The sequence below is a fragment of the Cibotium barometz genome, chromosome 20 (assembly GCF_041138505.1).
Source record: "Cibotium barometz isolate CiBa-2024 chromosome 20, ASM4113850v1, whole genome shotgun sequence".
In the NCBI taxonomy this organism is placed as follows: Eukaryota; Viridiplantae; Streptophyta; class Polypodiopsida; order Cyatheales; family Cibotiaceae; genus Cibotium; species Cibotium barometz.
The window spans coordinates 14,443,595-14,465,403 of record NC_141065.1 but is presented as its reverse complement, the minus strand read 5'-3'; the positions used below and the strand labels follow the sequence as shown (position 1 = coordinate 14,465,403).

General features: G+C 43.6%; 1 protein-coding gene across 3 annotated transcripts in view; it reads left to right on the top strand.

Annotated features, from left to right (window-relative positions):
- The window catches only part of LOC147627555 (uncharacterized), a 150,768-nt gene that overhangs the window by 26,090 nt on the left and 102,869 nt on the right, over nt 1-21,809 (top strand). For all 3 annotated transcript variants that reach the window (XM_086814472.1, XM_086814474.1, XM_086814473.1), the window contains exons 8-19: nt 6,787-6,831; nt 6,949-7,101; nt 7,212-7,426; nt 7,524-8,031; nt 8,232-8,318; nt 8,398-8,478; nt 8,591-8,668; nt 8,775-8,831; nt 8,934-9,011; nt 9,109-9,162; nt 9,274-9,333; nt 9,467-9,553. In XM_086814472.1, the coding sequence (XP_086670598.1) occupies nt 6,787-6,831; nt 6,949-7,101; nt 7,212-7,426; nt 7,524-8,031; nt 8,232-8,318; nt 8,398-8,478; nt 8,591-8,668; nt 8,775-8,831; nt 8,934-9,011; nt 9,109-9,162; nt 9,274-9,333; nt 9,467-9,553 (1,503 nt within the window). The remainder of the gene's footprint in view (nt 1-6,786; nt 6,832-6,948; nt 7,102-7,211; nt 7,427-7,523; nt 8,032-8,231; nt 8,319-8,397; nt 8,479-8,590; nt 8,669-8,774; nt 8,832-8,933; nt 9,012-9,108; nt 9,163-9,273; nt 9,334-9,466; nt 9,554-21,809) is intronic.

The window sequence follows — 21,809 nt, the reverse complement described above, 5'->3', positions numbered from 1 at the left end:
TATAAGGAATACTCTCTGCTGCTAACACCCGTTTGGTGCCGAGTAGTCCAAGCTTATGGAGAACCACGGTCCATGGGTGCCGAGATCGGGAGAGCCAGGCGTTAGGACGGGAGCGCCTGTTTGTGCGTGGTCCTGGAACACTAGTGGGGCGCTCTGTGGATTCCAGTGAAGGTACAGGACCGTAGAGACTAGACTTCTTCAAGTGGATCGCTCTCCTTCGAACGTCTACTTCAAGTTTCTTGTTTGGTAACTGTTTTCATCTCAGTTGTACATGGACATCATTTGGTTCATTGAACCCATGGAGCATTGTATCTTTTAAATACTCCCAATAATATATCATATATTGAGGGGGGGGTCGGCCGGTTCCGGCCCGAGTGCCGGTGTCCATTGATCAACGTTTCATTTCTTTTCAATTTTCAGTTGTTATTGAGTTGTTCATTTATATTGTGAAATTTAAGTTGTGCTATTACGCGTGTGGGTGTCCAACGGAGTCTATTCCCACTTGACAGGATCGGTTTCATTGGTATCAGAGCACGGTTATTTCCCTCTTCTTAGTGGGGAAACAAACCTGTGTATTGGACACCCCGCTTCTAGCACACTTAACACAATGGACAGCTGAGGCAACCATTTGGAAGTGCCTAGTTCGAGGGGCCCATCAAGTGCCTCGTGTGGTTCTGATGCTTTACAGGGAAGACACAAGCCCCTTGAGAGGGTACATGATAGTGATCTGAGGGGACAACTGTCTCGTGGAAAGACAGTTATGCAAGAAGAAGAGCCTGATGCAATGAGGGCTGAATTGGAGCATATGAGAAAGCTTTTGCAGGCACAAGAGCAAGAGCTGAAATTTTTGCATGACGATCCCCATGTGCAAAGTGCCATTGAAGCAAGGAAAGCCGATGCAATAGTAGACATGACTTTTGAGTCCATGGCACGAGAAGTGGGCAAGAAGCCAAGGGAGTTGGCACCTCCTACCTTCTCCGCAAAGGTGACAGCCACCTCTCGTCATGCATCTTCTCCACAAGGCACAAAGGCTGACAGGTATATGTATACTAGTGCTCATGGAGGGCATGATGGTCACATGTATTCAAGGCATGTATCCCATGGAGGGGGTGACAGGTCTGCCACTAGAAGAGCCTTGCCTACTGAGTTGTCTCATGGAGAGACATTGCCTTATGCAGGAAGGTCACATGCATCTGATTCTCAGGTTCGTGGAGCACATGCCACCGTGCTTCATGAAACTTCCATGATGGCCCATGGAGCCCATGCATGGAGCCCATGCAGATAGGGCTACCCCGTTGGATAAGGGGAAAAGAAAAAGAGAGGACCATGAGCCTCATGCTAGAAAGCTCAAGGAATTTAAAGCAGGTGACAAGTCCGTTAAGTTTGATGTTTTTCATGGAGAGCATGATACTTCCGAAGTGTTAGCATTTGTGGCATAGTTTGACATTGCTTTTAGTGATGAGGACTTCACTGAGAAGTCTAAAGTACGCCATGCTAGCATGTTCTTAAAGGGGACCGCTGCGCATTGGTGGATCACTGAAAAGATCACCAAAGACTCCATTTGCACCTGGAAAGAGTTTAAGGATAGATTTTATGCCTAGTTCTTGCCACCTAATTCGGAGCAAACTCTCACCCAAAAATGGGATAGACTTGAGCAAAGAGATAATGAAAGTGTGCAATAGTATGTCAATAAGTTTTGGAAAGTGTTGCTTGAGGTAACTACTTTTATGCAAATCATTGAGGATGAAAGAAAGAGGAAGTTTCGCTCCGGATTGCAACGAGCTTATTGTTCAAGCATTGAATTGCACCCGAAACACACTTTGTAACAGCTTATAGCCTCTGCTCTTGCTACGGAGCAATTGGTGCTCAAAATTAAGCAAGATCAAGGCGGTTCAAAGGGCAAAGATAAGGCTGTTCCAAATCTGCAAAAAAGGTGGACAGCCACCTAAAAAGAGCTTCCGGGAGATCCAGAAGGGAGGTAAGGCTGAAAATACCTCATCTAAAGATCATGGTCCAAAGAAGAACAAATTTGGCTTGACCCCCGAGCAAAGGGAGCAATATGCCAAGGAGGGGAAATGTTTTTCTTGTGGCAGCAAAGAGCACATGTTTAGACAATGTCCTGACCGCAAACCAAAGCATGAGGACAAGCAAACCAAGGCTAATGTGCATGTAGTTCCCGATGTACAGGGAAACACAAAACATGATGCAAAAGAACGGATGGTATGTCAAATCAAGGATCAGCCCGCCTTATTTATGTTTGATGATTGTGCAACCGATAACTTCATCTCTATTCAGATGGCAGCTGCCTTGGGTATTGAGGTTGAGAACATGGGACCTCAAATTGAAGCAGAAGCTGCCTTTGTTGGTAAAGAGGTGCAGGTTACCCCACTAATAGGGAAGTTGCGCATACATATCCAGGGTTACCTTGATCATGAGCATTTCCTAGTTGCACCACTTAATGAATGTGATGTATTGCTTGGCAAGCCATGGCATCATAGGCTTGAGCCCCGCAAAGAGTACAAGACAAACATGATTTCTTTTATGCATAGAGGCCGCATGCATATCATTGATGCCGGCAAGGAAGGGGATTCCATCCCACTTGTATCTCACATCCAGATTAATAAAGCAATGAAAAAGAGTCTTTCTGCGTACTTGGTTTTTGTTCGTGATAGAATTGTGCCAAGTCATCAAAATGTGGATGCTTTGACTTACGATAGGCTGAATTTTCTTCATGCATTCAATGATTGTTGTGCTGATGCATTGCCAGGTGAATTACCTCCCCAAAGGTGCGAGGATCATCGCATAGATCTTGTGCCAGGCAGTTCTCCACCTAACAAACCCGCATACCGTGTGAGTGTTGCACAACACGAAGAGATCATGAAGCAGGTAAATGAGCTTTTAGAGAAAGGTTTGGTTCAGCCAAGTTCCTCACCTTATTGCTCTCCCGTGCTTCTTGTTCAAAAGAAAGACGGGTCATTCCGCATGTGTATGGATTATAGAGCTTTAAATGAGATTACCATCAAGAATAGATTCTCAATCCCGCGTATTGATGACATTTTGGCACCCTTCCACTTGAGAAGGATATCTATCTCCATGCACATTGTTTAGGGGTTATGGGTCATCTTCTTTGGGTTTATATCTATCTCCATGTACGTTGTTTAGGAGTTATGAGTGATCTTCTTTGGGTTTATAGTCTATTTTAGCCGGATATGCCTCAATAGTGTTAGCTTAGGAAATGCAGACACTTCGTTTCGATAAAGGGGGGTAGTATATGTTTGATGCCTCAAGGTATACTTGTCACAAAAGGGCATAAAGCATCTATGTACGGTGCCATATAAACTGCAACAGAATGGTGTTGCAGATTGGAAGAATAGATCTCTCATGGCGATGGCATAGTGTATTTTGAAGGGCAAAGGATTCCTCCACAAGCATTGTCACTAGAAGCGTTTCGTTTGATTCGTCGTTTCGCAACGCCTGAAGTCTATACAAGCCCAAAATATTGTTGCAGGTGTACCGAAATTTAAGGTTGCTGTATCGTATAAACTTCTTAGCTCTTCTAATCCTCTTCTTAGCTCTTCTAATACTTGTCTTAGCTCTTAGGATGGGTTCCCAAAGCCATAGGAGCCAAAAAGGTGATTGGTCTAGAAACCAAGGTAGGATCAAAACGTACGTACGAATCCAATCCGTACCGTACATCCGCATCGGACGGGGATCCGTACGCACGGATCGATCCGTACGTGTTTTTTTGGGGGGTTTTTTTTTTGTTTTTTTTTTTGTTTTTGGGTTTTTTTCCCTGCCCAGTACAGCTGGCAATATGCTGGCCCGTCCCCCTTTCCCCACGTACATCCGTACTGTACGGGGATCCGTACGTTTTTTTTCTCCTCCGCCGAGTACGGCTGGCAATATGCTGGCCTGCGCCCCTTTCCCCACCAATCCTTTTTTGCGCCCAGTACGGGTTTTTTTTGCGCCCAGTACGGCTGGCAATATGCTGGCTCAGGCCCCCTTTCCCCACGCACCCTTGCTCAGGCCCCCAAGGCAGCAACATAACTCTCTCTCTCTCTCTCTCTCTCTCTCTCTCTCTCTCTCTATTTCGAAAGTTTTATATGTCAATGTGGACATGGACTGAAATTTTATGTAGGTGGCTGAAATTTCTGAGATTTTATGTATTTTTACCAATGGTACGTATTTTTACGTACCTTAAATTTTTTTTCCGACCATCAATCAACTTAAACAGTTCAACATAAACAACAGTATATTGAGAATAAATCATGTGCATAGGACACCAGACTAGGGCCGGAACGGCCGGCCTTGCTTCGATGGAATTCTCTATTCCTAATAAGCAGAAGATGTACAACAAAGGATGCGGGTGCTCCAGCACCGGAATTTTCCAAGTACATAAGATAAATAATTGTGTCCACGCACACTGCTTTCCACAAAAAGCAACTTTCAGCTTCATATCCAAGCTCTGTCAGCACCTGTAGGCTCACTCCAAGGACACCCTTGGTCTTCTCATAAACCCTACTAATTGCCCACACTGTTTACGTGCTGAAAACAGTCCTAAAAACTCAATTGTCTTCTAGGTGTTTGTAAAATCTTTCCCTTTGCGTACATGCACTGTATGCAATTAGGGTTTGCAGCCTCGAGATGCTGTAAAAGCAAGTTGACCAGCCCTAGAGAGCTCAAAACAGCAGTCGACCAGCTCTAGAATGAGAGAAGAACAAGTCGACTAGCCTTGAGTAAGCGTATATTGAGAAAATGAGCCACGAAATTAATAGTTCTCGTGACATAATTACTCCAATATCAAAAATTAGCCCCAAAACTAACACTTCTCGCGACAGAAGTGCTATGAATACACCATAGAGTAGTCAACCAGCTTTGGAAACATAGCTGGCATCAAGAACCAAGCTCTGAAAACAGTAGAGAAGAAGTCGCCAAACTCTGTAGCTTTAAAATCAGCCACCAACCCTCAATTCTGAGCAAAAGAGCCATTAAAAGCACACATAAGTGCCACGTAAGCCAGGGTTTTCTTCTTTTAGCTAGGTGCCCTCCACAAGAGGCCTCTAGATCTAGAATAGCAGCACATTTTCTTATAAGGGGCTTGCCCGGTTGCCCATAATTGAGTTTTGACCCTGGTACATTAAAATAAGTCCAACCTGGTGTGTATTCACTTATAAATTATTAATTGTTGGCTGCCCAACTTTAGTCTCCTGAGGCTTAGCGGGTTTCTTGTCTCGGACACTTTATACTTTGGCAGAGTTAACCTTTGGTAATTCTGAGGAGGAGTGCTAGTCTCAGAGTGACAACAAGATAAGGGACCTTGGTTATCTTAGCATTGTCATGTCACTGATAGGGTGACAAGTTTTGTGATTCATCACTCTCTCTCATGATGGCCAAATGATATTGATGCATGAGGCAGCCTCCGAATTGTATATGAGATAGATGAGAAGTTTGGAACTTCTTGGTTGTAGAATGAATGTCTAGACCAGTTGACGGTTGAATCGTTTGATACTCTAGGATGGATGCAACTCCACGGGGTTATTTTCATTTTAGGACTTTGGAGTCATGTGGATTTTCTATCTATTCGAAGGGATATAACCCATGAAAATGCCAGTTGGAATATACTATAACCATTGTCCTTCAGGATCTTTGTTAATGGGATTGCGTGGGCATTTGGTGGGATGAAAAGTATCTGGAAGCCGTGTGTTGTCTTGAGGGTGTTTGAGGACATCGAACATATGCAGAAATTGATGGGGATTGCCCGAAAGTAGACGTGAATGCCTACTAGTTATGTTTGAAAACACAATCTCCGTTCAGTCTTAGATAAGGATTGAATAGGAGAGATCTTGTAGTTTGTCTATTGTACTAGAAGTACACGGCACTAGGACTTGGTTGTGCTGCTTTTAGTTGACTAGTGTTTGCCGACAACTAATGCAGGATGCCATCTGGTATGACAACTGAGTTGTGCTATGGGTTTATGCCAAGGTTGATAAGGTAGAGCTTGTTGCGCTTTGTGACTAGAATCTAGATGTCCTAATGAGATTCAGCTCTTGGACGAGAGTAGGATTGATGGTAAGCAATTGGATCTTTGTAGCAGGGTCTACAATAGGAGTCTTATATTGACCTCAGGTAAGAGGCACGCGATGGCTTGGAGCTACCAGCGTGTATGATCTTGTGGCCATGGAGTTGCAAGGTTGGCAATTAGACCTCAGCCTCGGGGGTGCTTTCGAGGCACTGAACCTACGGTTGGGTGGTGAGTCACTAGCCACAATCCATCACCGTCATGCGAGTGTACAATTTATCCTCAAGGCGTGGTTTGTCTCCGGAGACCTTACATTGAAGCCAATTTAGGTCTCCTTAGACCATGCCCAAGGATTATTTGATCTAGAACTGAAACCGTAACGAGGTTTCATAGAACTGACATTATCGTACACATGGCATGACGGCGATGGATTGTCAATTCAGATGATAACTAGTAGCTTCATGGTTTGGTGGTAAAAATCAAATGATGTATTCTCTGTTTGGCCTTCTTATGAACCAAATAAAGTTTGTGCTTCAAGCTTGGTGGATGCAGCATCTAGTTGATGTTCAATTCTTTTGTAGCACTTGGAAGGAAGATTATTTGCTCATGGTCATTAGCTATGTGGCTTTTAGCGTGTATACATGATATGGATTACTTGTGTGTTTATACCTGGATGTACTTCTATCTGCTTCCAGTGATTTGTGCTGAATATAGCTGTTAGGGATGTGTTTTTTTTTTGATGATGATGATGATGATTTTCTTGGCAGATGCATCTGCAACAGCTAATAAAGGATCACAATTTATTAAATATGGTCAGTACTGCTTTATATATTTGCCATGTTTATTGATTTGTGAGTGAAATCTGATTTCACCTATTGAGCTTGTATTTTATTTTTTAAGCTCGCTAAGGGCAATAACTTGATGTTTAGGTTGTTAGCAGCCTTGAAAAGTACATGACAAGAGCTCGCTTGTGTTTTACTGGGATTGGATCTGATGCCAAATTATATGAGACTGTGAGCCCCTACTACTCACACGATGAGCAAGTGAAGGAGAGACTTGATTTCCTGCTTTTTGCTTTGCAGGTAAGAAAAAAACAATAAGCCTTTTGCTTGTTTCAAGCATGCCGCATGATTGTCTTCTGAATTTGTGTTGTTTTAATTTTACTCACAATTGAAATGTGAGGATATGGCAGTCCAGTGGCGTCCCCCTTTCTTGGGATACAACTGAGAGGCTATGGAATTGCATGATTGAGGCTCCTGCATGTGGAGCAGACAAAGAGAGTGGATTTGGCTGGTTTTGTGAAGCACTTTACAAGTGGACACTTATGACTCTTGATGCGCAAACTAACACGCTCACAAAGAAAATAACTACCCTTGATCCTTCATCTTTGTCTCAGGCAGCTTGGAGGTAATTCAAGCACACTTTGAGTGTCTTATGTAGTATTTGGCTCAGAAGCTTATGAACATTGCTGGGAATTTTGAGGGTTATTTGATTGAATTTTCAGGTGTTTCTTGAGGTTGTTCTTGTGGGTGAACCAGAGCAACGAGAAGCTCAAGCCTACCCAAACGGAGGATGTCCCTGTCACACATGATTTGAACCTTGTTGGCTTGCCATACCTTTGGCGGATAGCTCTTTGTTCACTACAGGAACCTATTATTGACCAAAGTATCAACTTTCTACAAGAAATCCACACCTCTCTGTGTGATACTCTCCTAGAAGATCTTGTTGGAATACGACAGAGATTTATTGACAAGTGTATGGAGTTCCTGGACAGAGCACTTGAGGTTGGAGGAGTAAAATGGAGTGAGGCCTTGGAATGCAGCAATATAGCCAGCTGCAGCATGAATGAAGGGACCAGTGAAGGTGCCGAGAAGCTTGAGGAGAAAGATTTGATTATTTCTAAATCTGGTGAAGGGAATAACATATCTGAAAGCCGATGTCTTGAAATTGATGCTCTTTCCTTGCCTGTGGGAGAGGCTCATCAGGTTGAGCATTGCCTCAGAATTCTGAGGGTAAAGCCTCTTTTCAAAAATTTGACTCCTATACTGAAGGAACATCTGCTTGCCTCATGTAGAGATCTTGATGCCATCACCATGCTGCATCCATGATTAAAAACGAGTTTGCTGAACCTTTATGGTTATATATAATCTTGGAAGGGTTCTACGATTCAGAAGTGTTAATTTTAAGCTTTGTTTTAATTTGTGTTTTGCAGATTTTTATCATCAGATGTGAAGGAAGATGTCCACGCTTGATCCCTTCTCACACTGCGTTCTTCCAAGGAAGGCCTTTTATATTAGGAGTATGTGGCAGTTTATCTAAGTACACGAAGTGGCTGGCTGGCTGTGTGATAGTAATCAAGTGGTCCTTGGTGTTTGCAGGTTAGTACAGCTAATAAGCAATCAACTCGATTTGACGTGTCAGTTCATACAAATGAATCTCTCTCTTCACTTCGTGCAAAGGTGGAGTGCTCTAAGCCACCATCTATTTTAACTGTATGAAGCTGCCGCTCAGCTTCCAAAATTCTACGTCATTTGTCCTGTCAGCCTTGGATGTTTTTTCTCTCAATGACAGGTGGCAAAGCTGATTGATCATCCCGTTTCACGAGTAAGGTTAACATATCTGAACCGAGAACTTGTCCAAGACTCACAGGTAGTAGTTTTCCAGCTTTGTGCCTTTCATGTGTAGATCTCAATTCTAGTTCAAGGTCCAGAGCTGCATTTAATATTGCAGGCTCAAGACCTCTGTTATGCAACAGGTTCTTTGGCAATGTGGCTTGATTGGTGGCCAAACGATCTCTGCCTCCATAAGTACTGTGGGTGCTATTATCAAATGCAGCTTACAGAGTCAACTTTTCTCAGATCACCTAATGTGTTTTCATCAAGGGTGCTTAGACTGTGAACTACTGTTTGTTCAGGTCAATATAGTTGAACGAATCACCAAACCAACAGATGAGCAGCAGCTGCCGGGAATATTGATATCCAAGAACATAAAGGTATGTCTGAGATGTCATTTGCTTGAATTGTGGAATGTTTGAGCATTCTGGCGTTATGAAGGAGCTTCTGATCACTCTTGGCTCTGTGTCTTTTCAGTTCTACGACACACTATTTAGGCTGGCCAATGCAAGCATCAGCAATATACGGGAGGTGGGTGCTCTTACTATGGTTCCCATTCGAATGCAGAGTCAGTATGGGCCATATAATTATTTACATGCTTTCTATAGGAGTGGATTTATGTATGCTTTCCTTTCTTGTCAGGGTGCAAACAGCTTGCTTGCCTTGCTTCCAACGCATCCGGCTATTTTGGAGGGTTTTCAAGTAAGTTCCTGCTGTAAGGCGGGTGGCGATTATAGCTTACTCTTGGTTTGCAGTTGGAGCCTAGGTGCCACAGTAAATTGATGGTGTTAATGCCTTACCTTGGTTTCGTGATTTTTTTCTACATTTTGGTCAGAATCTTTGTAAAAAGGATGTTGAGCAGGGGCGGTTGCTTCTTGTCTCACATTTTGGAGCTCGGACCCAGCTTTTGTACATCCATCAGGTTGACTTCTTGCTTTATGCAACTTGAATAATCATTATCAAGTTGAACTAGTTTCATTCGGAGGAGCACTACATTTAATGCATACACTTGGAAGAAGCATCCGTAGTTTTAAGTGCAAGCATCTATTATTATGAGCTTCTGTTGTATCAGCTTACATGAAGTCTTTGTCCAAGTTGCGGTCAGTTGGGTTGTATGCAAAGCGGTGCAGTTTGCCCAACCACCTACTACTTGTGTGCATGCGTGCTTTATTGCTAGCCTTCATCATGGCTGACTCTGTTCTTCACCTCCGAAGAAACTAAGTTTGATGGTTTATTTATGAAGATTTGATTACCAAGTGATGAAATTTCATGGTAGATCATAGCACATAATCATTCTCATAGCACGTAATCATTCTCATAGTTAATTAAAAAGATAAATAGAAGGCTTAAAGAATGCTGCTACACTCCATGGTAGGGAGTTATGTCTACACTCAGTCATCAAATTCCAAGCACATCAAGTCAAGAAGGATAATCAAGAAAGTAAAGAAGTCCAAGGAAAAATCAAACCTTACTATTACTCTCATGCAAAGAATTCAGGATTTTCAGGATTTCTTGCAAACAATATGCACTTGTAGGTGAAGGGGCTTTTTAGCATTTGTTAATTCTCTTTGTAAGGGTTTTAGACACTATCCTTGGACTTATTTGCGAAGTCGTAAGACCTACCCACATCATGTCTGAACACATTCAAGACCGATAAGTTTGAGGGAAATGGTTTCCACACATGGCAAACCAAAATCAATTTTACACCGATGAGGATGGGACTATGGGGTGTCACAAATGGAAAAGAGAGAATGCCTACCACCAGAGAAGATAAGGGTATTTGGGTAAGCCTTAGGCCTTAGTGACACTTACATCCATCACATAGGTGGAAAAGAGACTTCTGTAGAGCCTTGGAATACTCTTGATATATTGTTTGGAGCTCAATCCAAAAATAGATCAGCCTGCCCATAAAGTTTTTTGAACTTAAGCTGAATTCAGATGAGTCTCTTCCAACTAATCTTACCTACATGAAGAAAAGAAAAGATATATTAACGTCTACGGAACTCCAGATTGGCCTATGAGACAAATCTGTATACAACAAGTCCATGTCTTGAGTATCATGGAAAGAAAAACTGAAATGAATAGCTAATCCTAGTCATATGCAGCTCACTATGTAGTCACTGTCTAGCATGCTATAGATGTACAATCATGATAAGTAGTATACTTCTAATTCCACCCAGTGGAGATGGTGGGGTGTAGTACATCATACATGGCGCATGGGGCGAGGAGGACTCTCACATCTGTTGTGCCCTGGTGTAGCCTCTGGACTCTCTCCTCCATAGCTCTGCAGTATCGTGTCTGGATCTAGGTAGACTGGGCCTGATGGAGTAGTGGTGGTGTGCGTCAGGGTAGTCGTGGTCTCCTGGCAACTCTGATATCCGAGGCTCTTTGTAGTGTGAGCCCTTGTCGGGAGGTAGATGATACATGAGGAGGGAGATGTGGCTCGCTGATAGGCCTGAAGAAGCTGGTGATTTGTGGTAGGGATCTCTGGCTCTGCACCTGTAGAAGCCTCTCTCTATGTCGGTGTAGCCCAAGAGGAGGAAAAGGCCTAGGCATCTCTGATGAGGATACTCCATCACCCGGCTAAGTGGGCCAAAACCCTCTCTGAACAAGCATTGGTATCTCCCTCTGATCTCATAACCCTCTCTGAACAAGCATTGGTATCTCCCTCTGATCTCATAATATACAGGGTATTTGTAGATGTAATGCTCCTTTGACTCTACCTCTCTATGGCATAATCTGCATATTTTGTTCTTTCTAGGGGTCCGTGCTTCTCTCTTTGTCTCAATCTCTAGAGTGTGAGAGGAAACTATAATCTGACCAATAGTCACCCTCAAAGCGTGAGACATGTGTACATCCATGTAGCCTGGGTGTTTGACAAATCCATCCTCTATGAATCTAAGGAAATGATCTTTGTAGTATAGCATCTTGGTGGGAAGGGGACCTGACCAAGTCTCCTTGGTGTGCACTTGGATGAAATCCGGTCTTAGGACTCTATTCCTCTCCTCTCAGGAGAGTGCAAAGTATGGGGAGTCATCATCATACTGGAAGGGCGGTAATCTATCCATGTCGAGCCCATGTGCTGAGAACCACTCATCTACTGCAGCATACCATGATGGGTCAATACTCTGTGAGGACTCCATGGCTAAGCGGGGTAGTCTATGGTCTGAAATAGAGCCTCTACCATCATGGGGTGCACTGCAAGCTCTGCTTAGATGATCTCATGTGGTACTGATGGTTTGCTGCGAATCATCTTGGAGATCATGAGGATCTACGATCTCTCCATCCGATGCGAATCATATGTGGAGAGGTTAGCGGCCCATATTGGTGCTGCATACATCATAGCTGGGGTGACTAAGGTGTCAAATAGCCATCCTTTGGTGCGAGGCTTCTGGAAGTGAGCTTGATGACACTGTTGCTCCATCAATGCAAGGGTAGCATAACCTCGGGTGAGCCTGTCTTGTGATGCTGCTCTCATAGAGAAACAACTCCCATTACTAGTGAAGGTAATACTCAAGTATACATATGATTCTGTCACCTTCACCTGACTGCCTCTACATGTGATCATTGTATCTTTGATAACCCGTTTGGATGTGTGAAAGATCATGACCTTGGTTTTGTTGGGTTTTATGCTGTGTATGCACCCAGAGGAGTGCTAGTGATCATCAGTAGATTACTGGGGCACTTTTTACTTCAGTTAGTGGAGGTTTTTTCCCCCTAGTTTAGCTCAGTTTCATTTATATGCAGTTTATAAGTGTTTTGGTCCACCCGGCACATTTTATGGCCGGACATGTGAACACTTATCTTGAGGGTCACTATTATGTGGCTATGGTACTTCATTTTTTATCAATCAAGCAATAGACTGAAGTCGTGTTCTCTCTCTGTTGGTTTTCCACGCCTGCTTGAGCTTCTGTAAACCCTAACCCTAACCCTTCATTGCCTTCATTTGGTATCAGAGCATTGAAGCTCTGCCCTGCTCTGCCCGTTACCTTTCATACTGCACTGCTCCGTACATGTTATCGCCTGTTTCCATCAACTGAAGGTACAGTCGCACAGCTCCGTACAGTGTACCTGCACCAGTCCATACACACCTGCGCAGGGCAGTACTGCTCCGTACATCTGTGCTTCCGTACAAGTCAGCGCCGCCTTCAGTACCCGTACTGTACCTGCAGCGCACGTGTACCAGCTTCGAATGACTGCGCTTGTCAGCGCCTGTACTTGATACGTACATCTGAACCTGCAGCGCACGTGTACCAGCTTCGAACGACTGCGCATGTCAGCACCTGTACCTGCTACGTACGTCTGTACCTGCTACGTACGTGTACCAATTCGAACTGCAGTGGTCGACTGTAACTGTACCCGTGGTACCTGCCTGCAGTGTACCTGCATAACCCGACTGTACCTGTCTGCAGTGTACCTTCACAGTAGCTGCAAAGAATATCCCAGCAGTCGCCTTCAGCACTGAAAAGTACAACTCGACTGTACCTGCACAGTACAGTCAAATGTACTTGCTCTTTTGGTGGACTGTACCTGCAAGAATACCACAAGCTAATCAGTCATTCAGTGGTAAGCATTAAAATTCAGTTTTTGGGCATTTTTATTTTCTCTGTGAAAATATACAGGCACAACAGGCAGATGTTCTAGCAAGGAACTATACAGGTTTTTTGCACAGTTTGGGTGCAGCAAATTTGGGCATTTTTGGGGCATTTTGGCATTGTGTACGCCGTTTGCTGCTCTACTCAGTCATTGGTGCATTGAGCTGCACATTCAGAGGATTGAGAGTGCAGGCATATTTGTGTGAACTGTATTCAGTGGAGTACAGTTATTATCAGGGTTTCTGCTATTGGGTTTTTTGGTAAACAGGTACAACATTGTGCATAAGCATAATGGCAAATCAACAGCAAAGTTATGTATTCACATATTTGTCTAAGGAAGACAAATTGGATGGCACGAACTACTCCTTGTGGAGTTTTATGCTGAAAAATGTGCTTGTGGCAAAAGGTCTTTGGGATTTTGTTAGTGGTGATGAACCACGTCCAGGTCCATTGGCTCCAGAGACTCCTCCCCAAGGGGGTGCTCGTGGACGAGGACAACAGGTACAGGCTCCAGGACAGCCATTGCCTGTTCAAAGAAGAAATGCTCAAAAGACATGGGATGCCAGGGATGCACAAGCATTGTCACTCATTGCATTGTCAGTACAGAGGTCCATTATACCTCATATTCGTTCAGCTGGCTCTTCACAGAATGCATGGGTGACTTTGGAGCAGATGTATGCTGCTCGTAATGAGGCTAGGATCTCATTTTTGAAAAGAGAGCTGGAAAATCAGAAAATGAATGAAGGAGATGATATGTCTAGCCACTTAAACAAGCTGCAGGATTTGAGAGAACAACTCATCAATGTGGATGAGATTATTCCTGAGACACAGCTTGTGTCCACCATCTTGCACTCTTTGCCAAGATCTTACTTGGCTTTTCATACCTCTTTGAACCTCAGCATGAGGAATGCTGTTGAACCCCTCAAGTATCAGGAACTTGTTGCTCTCTTACTACAAGAGGAGCAAATGAGGAAGAATATGAATATGAACACAAATGCTGAACAAGCATTTACTACAGGTCAAAAGGGGAAAGGAAAAACTCAGCCAAAGAGTGCAAATCAAAATTCAGGTGATGGTGGTTCTTCACAGGATACCAAGAAAAGTGATGGACAGCCCAAAAAGAAGGGCAAATGTCATTACTGTAAGAAGCCAGGTCACTACATCACGGAATGTAGGAAGAGGATTGCCAAAGAGAAGGCAAAGGAAGCTGGATGTCTGTTAATGATGCTTCTAAAGCTCCTCCAGAGACTGCTTCTTTTGTTGAGGACAGGGATTACTGTTTTTATACATGCAGCTATGATGCCTCTTGGTCTTCACAGGCACTCAGTTTGACAGAGCATGCATGTACTTGGTATTTTGATAGTGGTGCCTCAAAGCATCTCACATCTCGCAAGGATTTGTTTAGTCATGTTGGCCCTGCCCCTGTTGGCAAAACTGTTCAGTGTGCCAACAATGCTTCATATCCAGTTCGTGGCATTGGGGAGATTCAGCTCACAGCCATTGATGGCTCCATTCTCCGCCTTACAGATGCCTTATATGTACTAGGGATAAAGAAGAATTTGTTGTCCATTTCTTCTTTAGCACATTGTGGAATGCAGGTCCACTTTGATGATGATAAATGCATGGTCAGAGACAAAGCTAATGCCTTGACCTTGATGCTTACTGGTACATTATGTCATGGACTTTATCAGTTGGATGCATTTCAGCTAGTGGATCAGTCTGCTTATAATGCATTCACTCTTACTCCAGCTATGGTTGATGCGGAGTTATGGCATGCTCGCATGGGGCATGTAAATTTTGGTAGTCTTATGCTTATGCAGCGACATAACATGTTTACAGATCTACCTCTCATGGAGAAGCCTCCAGATCACATTTGTGAAGGATGTGTTTTGGGAAAAATGCACAGGTTTTCCTTCCCACGTGATCAGGCTCTAAGAGCAACTGCAAAGTTGCAACTTATACACAGTGATCTTTGTGGTCCCATGCAGACGAAGTCATTAGGTGGTTGCTTCTATTTTGCAACATTTATTGATGACTTCTCTCGTATATGCTGGGTCTATCCTTTGACACAGAAATCACAGGTATATGATGCATTTTTGGCCTTTGTAGCACTTGCTGAGACAGAGTCAGGATGCAAGGTGAAGACTCTCCGTTCTGACCGAGGGAGGGAATATATGTTACATATGCTGAATTCCTTTCTTGGGAGTAGAGGTATAAAACATCAGTATACTACTCCTTACACTCCACAGCAGAATGGGGTTGCAGAAATGAAGAATCGGTCACTCATGGAGATGGCCAGATGTATGCTAAAGGCCAAAAGGCTACCACATATCTTTTGGGTGGAAGCAGTCATGTGTGCTTGTCATATTTTGAATCGATGTACCACAAAGGCATTGGTTTCTATTACTCCTTTTGATGCTTGGCATGGCCGCAAGCCTTCTGTATCGCATTTTCGCATCTTTGGGTGTCTTGCATATGCACACATACCCAAAGAGTTGAGGAGGAAGCTGGATTATAAAGCCACAAAATGCATTTTTGTTGGGTATAGCCGTGAGAGCAAGGGCTACAGGTTATCTGACCCACTATCCAGGAAGATATTCACTAGTCGGGATGTGATTTTTGATGAAAAATCAGAAATATCCATGGCTGGTTATGAGGCAAATCAGGCTGAAAATGATGTGTTTGAAGGTCTACTACCCATGGAGTTTCATTCCACAGTTGGTGATCCAACTCATGAGGGTACAGGACAGCCAGCAAATGATGTAGGTGGTGCAGAAATTCAGCAGCCAAATGAGCCAGAAGCTGAACCAAATATGGGGCAGCAGGCACCACAGGTCAGACATATACCTAGATGGTATTTGAGGACATTACAGGACAGCCATTTAGAGGGTCCTCTTGCTGGTCGTACTCGTAGGGAGACAAGGACCAATGAGCATGCACACATCATGGATTTGAATCTGGTTATGGCAGCCAGTTTACAAGATGATGATGAGCCTGATTCATTTGTGGATGCACGAGATAATGTGCATTGGAACAAAGCCATGCAGGATGAGCTTGATTCTATTAAAAGGAATCAAACATGGGATTTGGTTGATCTGCCCAAAGGCAAGAAAGCAATTGGTACTAAATGGGTCTATAAGTTGAAAAGACATGCAGATGGATCCATTGACAGGTACAAAGCCCGTCTAGTTGCAAAGGGCTATGCACAGAAAAAGGGCATTGATTATGAGGAGACATTTGCTCCTACATCCCGTATGTCGACACTTAGGTGTGTCATTGCATTGGCTGCACATCGTGGTTGGGTTGTTCACCAGTTGGACATAAAGACTGCATTTCTACATGGGGACCTCGAGGAGGAAGTTTATGTATTTCAGCCCATGGGATTTGCAGAACATGGTCATGAGGGGAAAGTTTGCAGGCTGAAAAAGGCCTTGTATGGTTTGAAACAAGCTCCACGAGCTTGGTATGCAAAAATAGATGCTTTTCTACTCACTCAGGGATTTGTGAACAGTCCTTCAGAGGCCACTCTGTATGTAAAGAAAGAAGAGACAGATCTGCTGGTCATCAGTCTTTATGTGGATGATCTCTTGCTCATGGGATCAAATGATGACAAAATTGCAGCTTTTAAGGAGATACTGCAACAGCCCGCGGTTGTCACATTGGCAAGCTGTGAAGCGTGTATTCCGTTATTTGCAGGGTACCTTGTCTCTTGGATTGCTTTATCCTGAGGGGGGTGACATGCAGTTATACGCTTACAGTGATTCAGATTAGGCTGGTGATTTTGATACCAGACATTCCACTAGTGGAAATTGTTTCTTTCTTGGCTCTTCATGCATTTCTTGGCTAAGCAAGAAACAGACCACAGTGGCCACTTCGTCTTGTGAGGCAGAGTACAGAGCAGCCTACACTACTACTGTTGAGTGTGTTTGGCTGCGTCGTCTCATGACTGATATGGATATTTTAGTGGAGGAGCCTACACCTATCTATACTGATAGTCAGAGTGCCATTGCTGTGGCCAGGAATCCTGTGTTTCATGCTCGCACGAAACACATTGAGATTCACTATCATTTTGTTCGGGAGAGACTCCAGGCAGGAGATATCAGTCTGATCTACTGTCCTACAGATCAGAATGTGGCAGACATCTTCACCAAGGCATTACCACGTCCGAAATTTGAAGCATTCCGCAATGCTTTGAATTTGTTTCCTTTTGGTGGATGATGTACAGTGATCACATATCACTCCAAGGGGGTTTGTTGGGTTTTATGCTGTGTATGCACCCAGAGGAGTGCTAGTGATCATCAGTAGATTACTGGGGCACTTTTTACTTCAGTTAGTGGAGGTTTTTTCCCCCAGTTTAGCTCAGTTTCACTTATATGCAGTTTATAAGTGTTTTGGTCCACCCGGCACATTTTATGGCCGGACATGTGAACACTTATCTTGAGGGTCACTATTATGTGGCTATGGTACTTCATTTTTTATCAATCAAGCAATAGACTGAAGTCGTGTTCTCTCTCTGTTGGTTTTCCACGCCTGCTTGAGCTTCTGTAAACCCTAACCCTAACCCTTCATTGCCTTCAGGTTTCCCCAAGGTTCACTGAAAGGCCTCTCTGTGTACAAAAATCATCTAAGGCGTCAAGGTGGCGCTGCAGTCTCTCCCGCGAGCCAGATATTAAAATGATGTCATCCGCATAGAGTAGTAAAGTGACCGAAACCCTTGAAAGTGATGCACCACTCCCTTCTCCTTTGTCTATGAAGTCTGCGACCTTATCTATGTACAGGCCAAAATGTGTCGGGGAGAGTGGGCAGCCCTCCTTCACCCCCATAGTACTATGTATCTCCCCTGACATACCACGTGGGCATCTGGCTCGTCCCGTCACCTTCTCACATAAAGCAATGATCCCCTAGATCATATTTGAAGGCACCTCAAGAGTCTGCAATCTCTGTAGGAGCCTGTCCCGTGGCACCATAGTAACTTAAAAACGTGTTTTGTCCAGTCGAAATGAAACGAAACGTTTCGTGACTTCGAAACAGGACGAAACAAGGGCATCGAAATGGTGTTTCGCCCAATTGGATATTAAGGTCAAAAAACGGGCGATTTTTTTTCCCCCTTTTGCTTTGCTTCTTCGCGCATCCCAGCCCTGTTCGGATTTGCTGTTCGTTGCCGCGTCATCTCCTCCATGCCTCCTCTTCCTTGGCTTCTTCTCCTCCATGCCTCCTCTTCTGTCCTCTTCCTCCTTCGCTTCTTCTCCTCCACGGCTCCTCTTCGCTTCTCCTCCATGCCTCCTCTTTTTTCCTCTTCCTTCGCTTCTTCTCCTCCATGCCTCCTCTTCCCTCTTCTTCCTTTTCCCTTCTCCTCTTTCTCTCTTCTCCTCCACGGTCCACCCCTCCCCTTTTTCCTCCTCTTTCTCTCCTTTTCTTGCCTTCTCATCTCCTTCCCTTTTCTCCTCTTCCCTACCAACTTGCTTCTTTCCTCCTCTGTCTCTCTCCTATTCTCACCAAATTTTGAAAATACCAAAAAATCTACTCCCAAAATCATGAATTTCACAATCTCTCCCCCAATCTCTCATTAATTTGGCATTTTCATGCTCAATTTCTGAAATTCCCCAATTTTTCATTAATTTGGGCATGTTCATGCTCAATTCTGAAATTTTCAGAAATTTCTGAAGTATCTCTCCCAATCTCTCATTAATTTGGGCATTTTCATACTCAATTTCTGAAAATTTCAGAAATTTCCAAAGTATCTCCCCCAATCTCTCATTAACTTGGGCATTTTCATGCTTAATTTCTGAAATTTTCTGAAATTTCCAGAAATGTCAGATTTGAGAGCCTTCAACTGGAAGTCCTAACCCTTCCCCATCATGGCTCCTCGCAAATCCCCTAATATGCGTGACATTTGGGGCGATTCGGTGCTATTTCACAAGTATGGGACATCTGGCACAACATGTGTGGTTTGCAAGTTTTGTGGAGAAGTTCAACGAGGAGCCGCAACCCGTGTGAAGGCACACTACACATGGGAAAAGTCACAAGGAACACATGGGTGTCTTTTCTTGGCGGTTCACGATCAAAGTTTGCAGAAATACGAGCACTTCTCCATTTGCCTTTGCCTCCGGAGGTCATCAATGCAAACGTTGAAGAAGCCAAGCAAAAGGAGGCATCAAGACGACCACCGAGTGTGGGAGCATCAACATCGACACAAACCTCTCAACAAGGGTCCCTTCATTCCAATTATGCATCTTCTTCTCAAGTTTCCGTCACTCCCGATTCATCTAACATTGGTGAGTCTTTGCCTAATGTAAACTCAAGTGATGTGCCGCCCATTGCCATGGCTTCTAGTTCATCGGGCTTTGTTAGTGGTGCTAGTGGGTATGAACGGATGTCAATGTCCTCCCAAGTGCACTCCAGGGCCGCCACAAGGAAAAGGGGAAGAGAGCCTCCAAGATGCCAAATGACGCTTGTTGCTAGGTATGCTCCAAAGTTGAAGCAAGAGGCCCAAATTGCTGAACATCGTTTCTTTTATCAATGCAACCTTGCCTTTTATATAGCTCGTTGCCCAGCATACCAGAAGTTTTATAATGCACTTGTGGCGGCCGCTGTGGTGGGAGCTATAGGCCTATATCCAGTGAATGCTGAGTCTTTGAGGACTATTCACTTGATAGATCAAGTGAGGGAAATTGAGGATGAGCTTATTGGATTGAGAGCTTGTTGGCAACGTTATGGTTGCAGCAGAGTGTTAGATGGATGGAGTGACACGGTGAGTCATAAACTACCAAAGTCCCAACTCTCTACAACTATGGTTCATGTCAATGTTTTATGAAAACCTTTCATAAAGGTTTGAACTTCGTAAATTTATGATCTCTTCTCTTTCTCTAATGCATGGTTTTTCTATGGTCAGTGGTGCGGCCACATGATAAATAATTTGGTATCATCTTATGCTGGCACCACATTGTTGTGTGTCGTTGATGCATTTGCTTCTGGCTTGAGTATTACTGAGGAGTGGATTTATGGTCACATTAGGTAGGCCATTGAGGAGATGGGGCCACAAAGTGTAGTCCAAGTTATCACAGACAATGGCTCCAACTGTGCCAAGATGGGTGAATTTGTGGAGAGAGATTATCATTCCATTGTCTGGACTCCATGTGCATCACATTCTTTGGATTTGATGATGGAGGACATTGCAAAGCTAGAGTGGGTGCACTCTACACTTATAAGGCCACACAAATCATTAGATTCTTTAGAAGGAAGACTCAAGCACTAGCTCTCTTTAGAGCTATATGCAAGTATGATCTCGTGAAGCCTCAAAGACGAGATTTAGCTATCTTTTTCTCATTCGTCAAAGGTAAGCCTACAAGTGGCTAGCTTTTTTGGAGACTTCATTCGTATTTCAATTCTCATTTTATAATCTTAATACTTGAGATTTAATTTTTTGATGATATAATTAGCATGGCGCAAACAAAGGATGCACTTAGGCGGCTTGTTTGTAGTGAAGAGTGGGAGCTTGGAGAGGAAGCCGCAAAGTGGAGGTCCGCACTATTACTTCTTACATCTTGGATAGTGATTTTTGGGAGGAAGCGGCGTCTATAAAGACAACCATTGCACCATTGTACTTCATTTTGAGATTGTTTGATCACGAAGAAAGTACACTGAGCTTATTCTACCACTACATGCATAGGCTCAAGGAAAGTATGGTAAATTGTAGATGCCTTTCAAATGAGAGGTATGCAATTTTTTTAACTACTAGTATTACTTGTAAGTGGCTTACCGTTGTATCATATCTTATTCACATTCTCAAATAGATAGAATCTATATTGGGCAAGAATTTACAGGGTGGATGATCTACGTCGGATTTGGACCGAGAGATGGAATTGGTTTTATAAACCAATTCACATGGTTTCTTACATGCTTCTCTTATCTTTAAGCCATGTCGCATTCTTGCAATGAGTAACTAGCAATGTCATCTTGTAGAAATGAAGAGGAGTCTATCCTCTACATCCATGATCGAGATCAGTTCATGCGCGAGATGTGGCCATGACATACTTGATTGACTGATGATCAGTCAATCAAGTTTGTGGTATTGACAGATGATCAGTCAATACCACAAACTTGGAGCCTTATAAATAATGTCACCAAACCTTGAGAGCACGAATCACAGCATAAAGCTCCTTCTCAAGGGTTGGCTAACGAGATTGAGTGTCGTCTAGCTTTTTACTTTCAAAAGCAACAGGTCTACCATCTTGAAATAGAGCAGCCTCGATGGCATAGTCACTGGCATCAATTTCATGAACATAAGGCCGACTAGGATTGGGTAATGCTAAGATAGGTGCTTCCTTGACTTTATCTTTCAAAAGTCTGAAGGCCATATCTAACTCGTTATTCCAAGTGATAGGTTGATTTGACGTACGTCCACGACCTTTCAACAAGCCGGTCATCGGTAGTGTGAGCTGAGAGTACTCTCGCATAGATTTCGAAGAAAAACAACAAAACCGAGAAAAGAACGAAGTTGTTTCATTGTTCTTGGTATAGGCCAGTCCAGAACCTTCTGAACTTGGTCATAGTCAATGCTCAATCCACCTCTAGTGAGCTTGT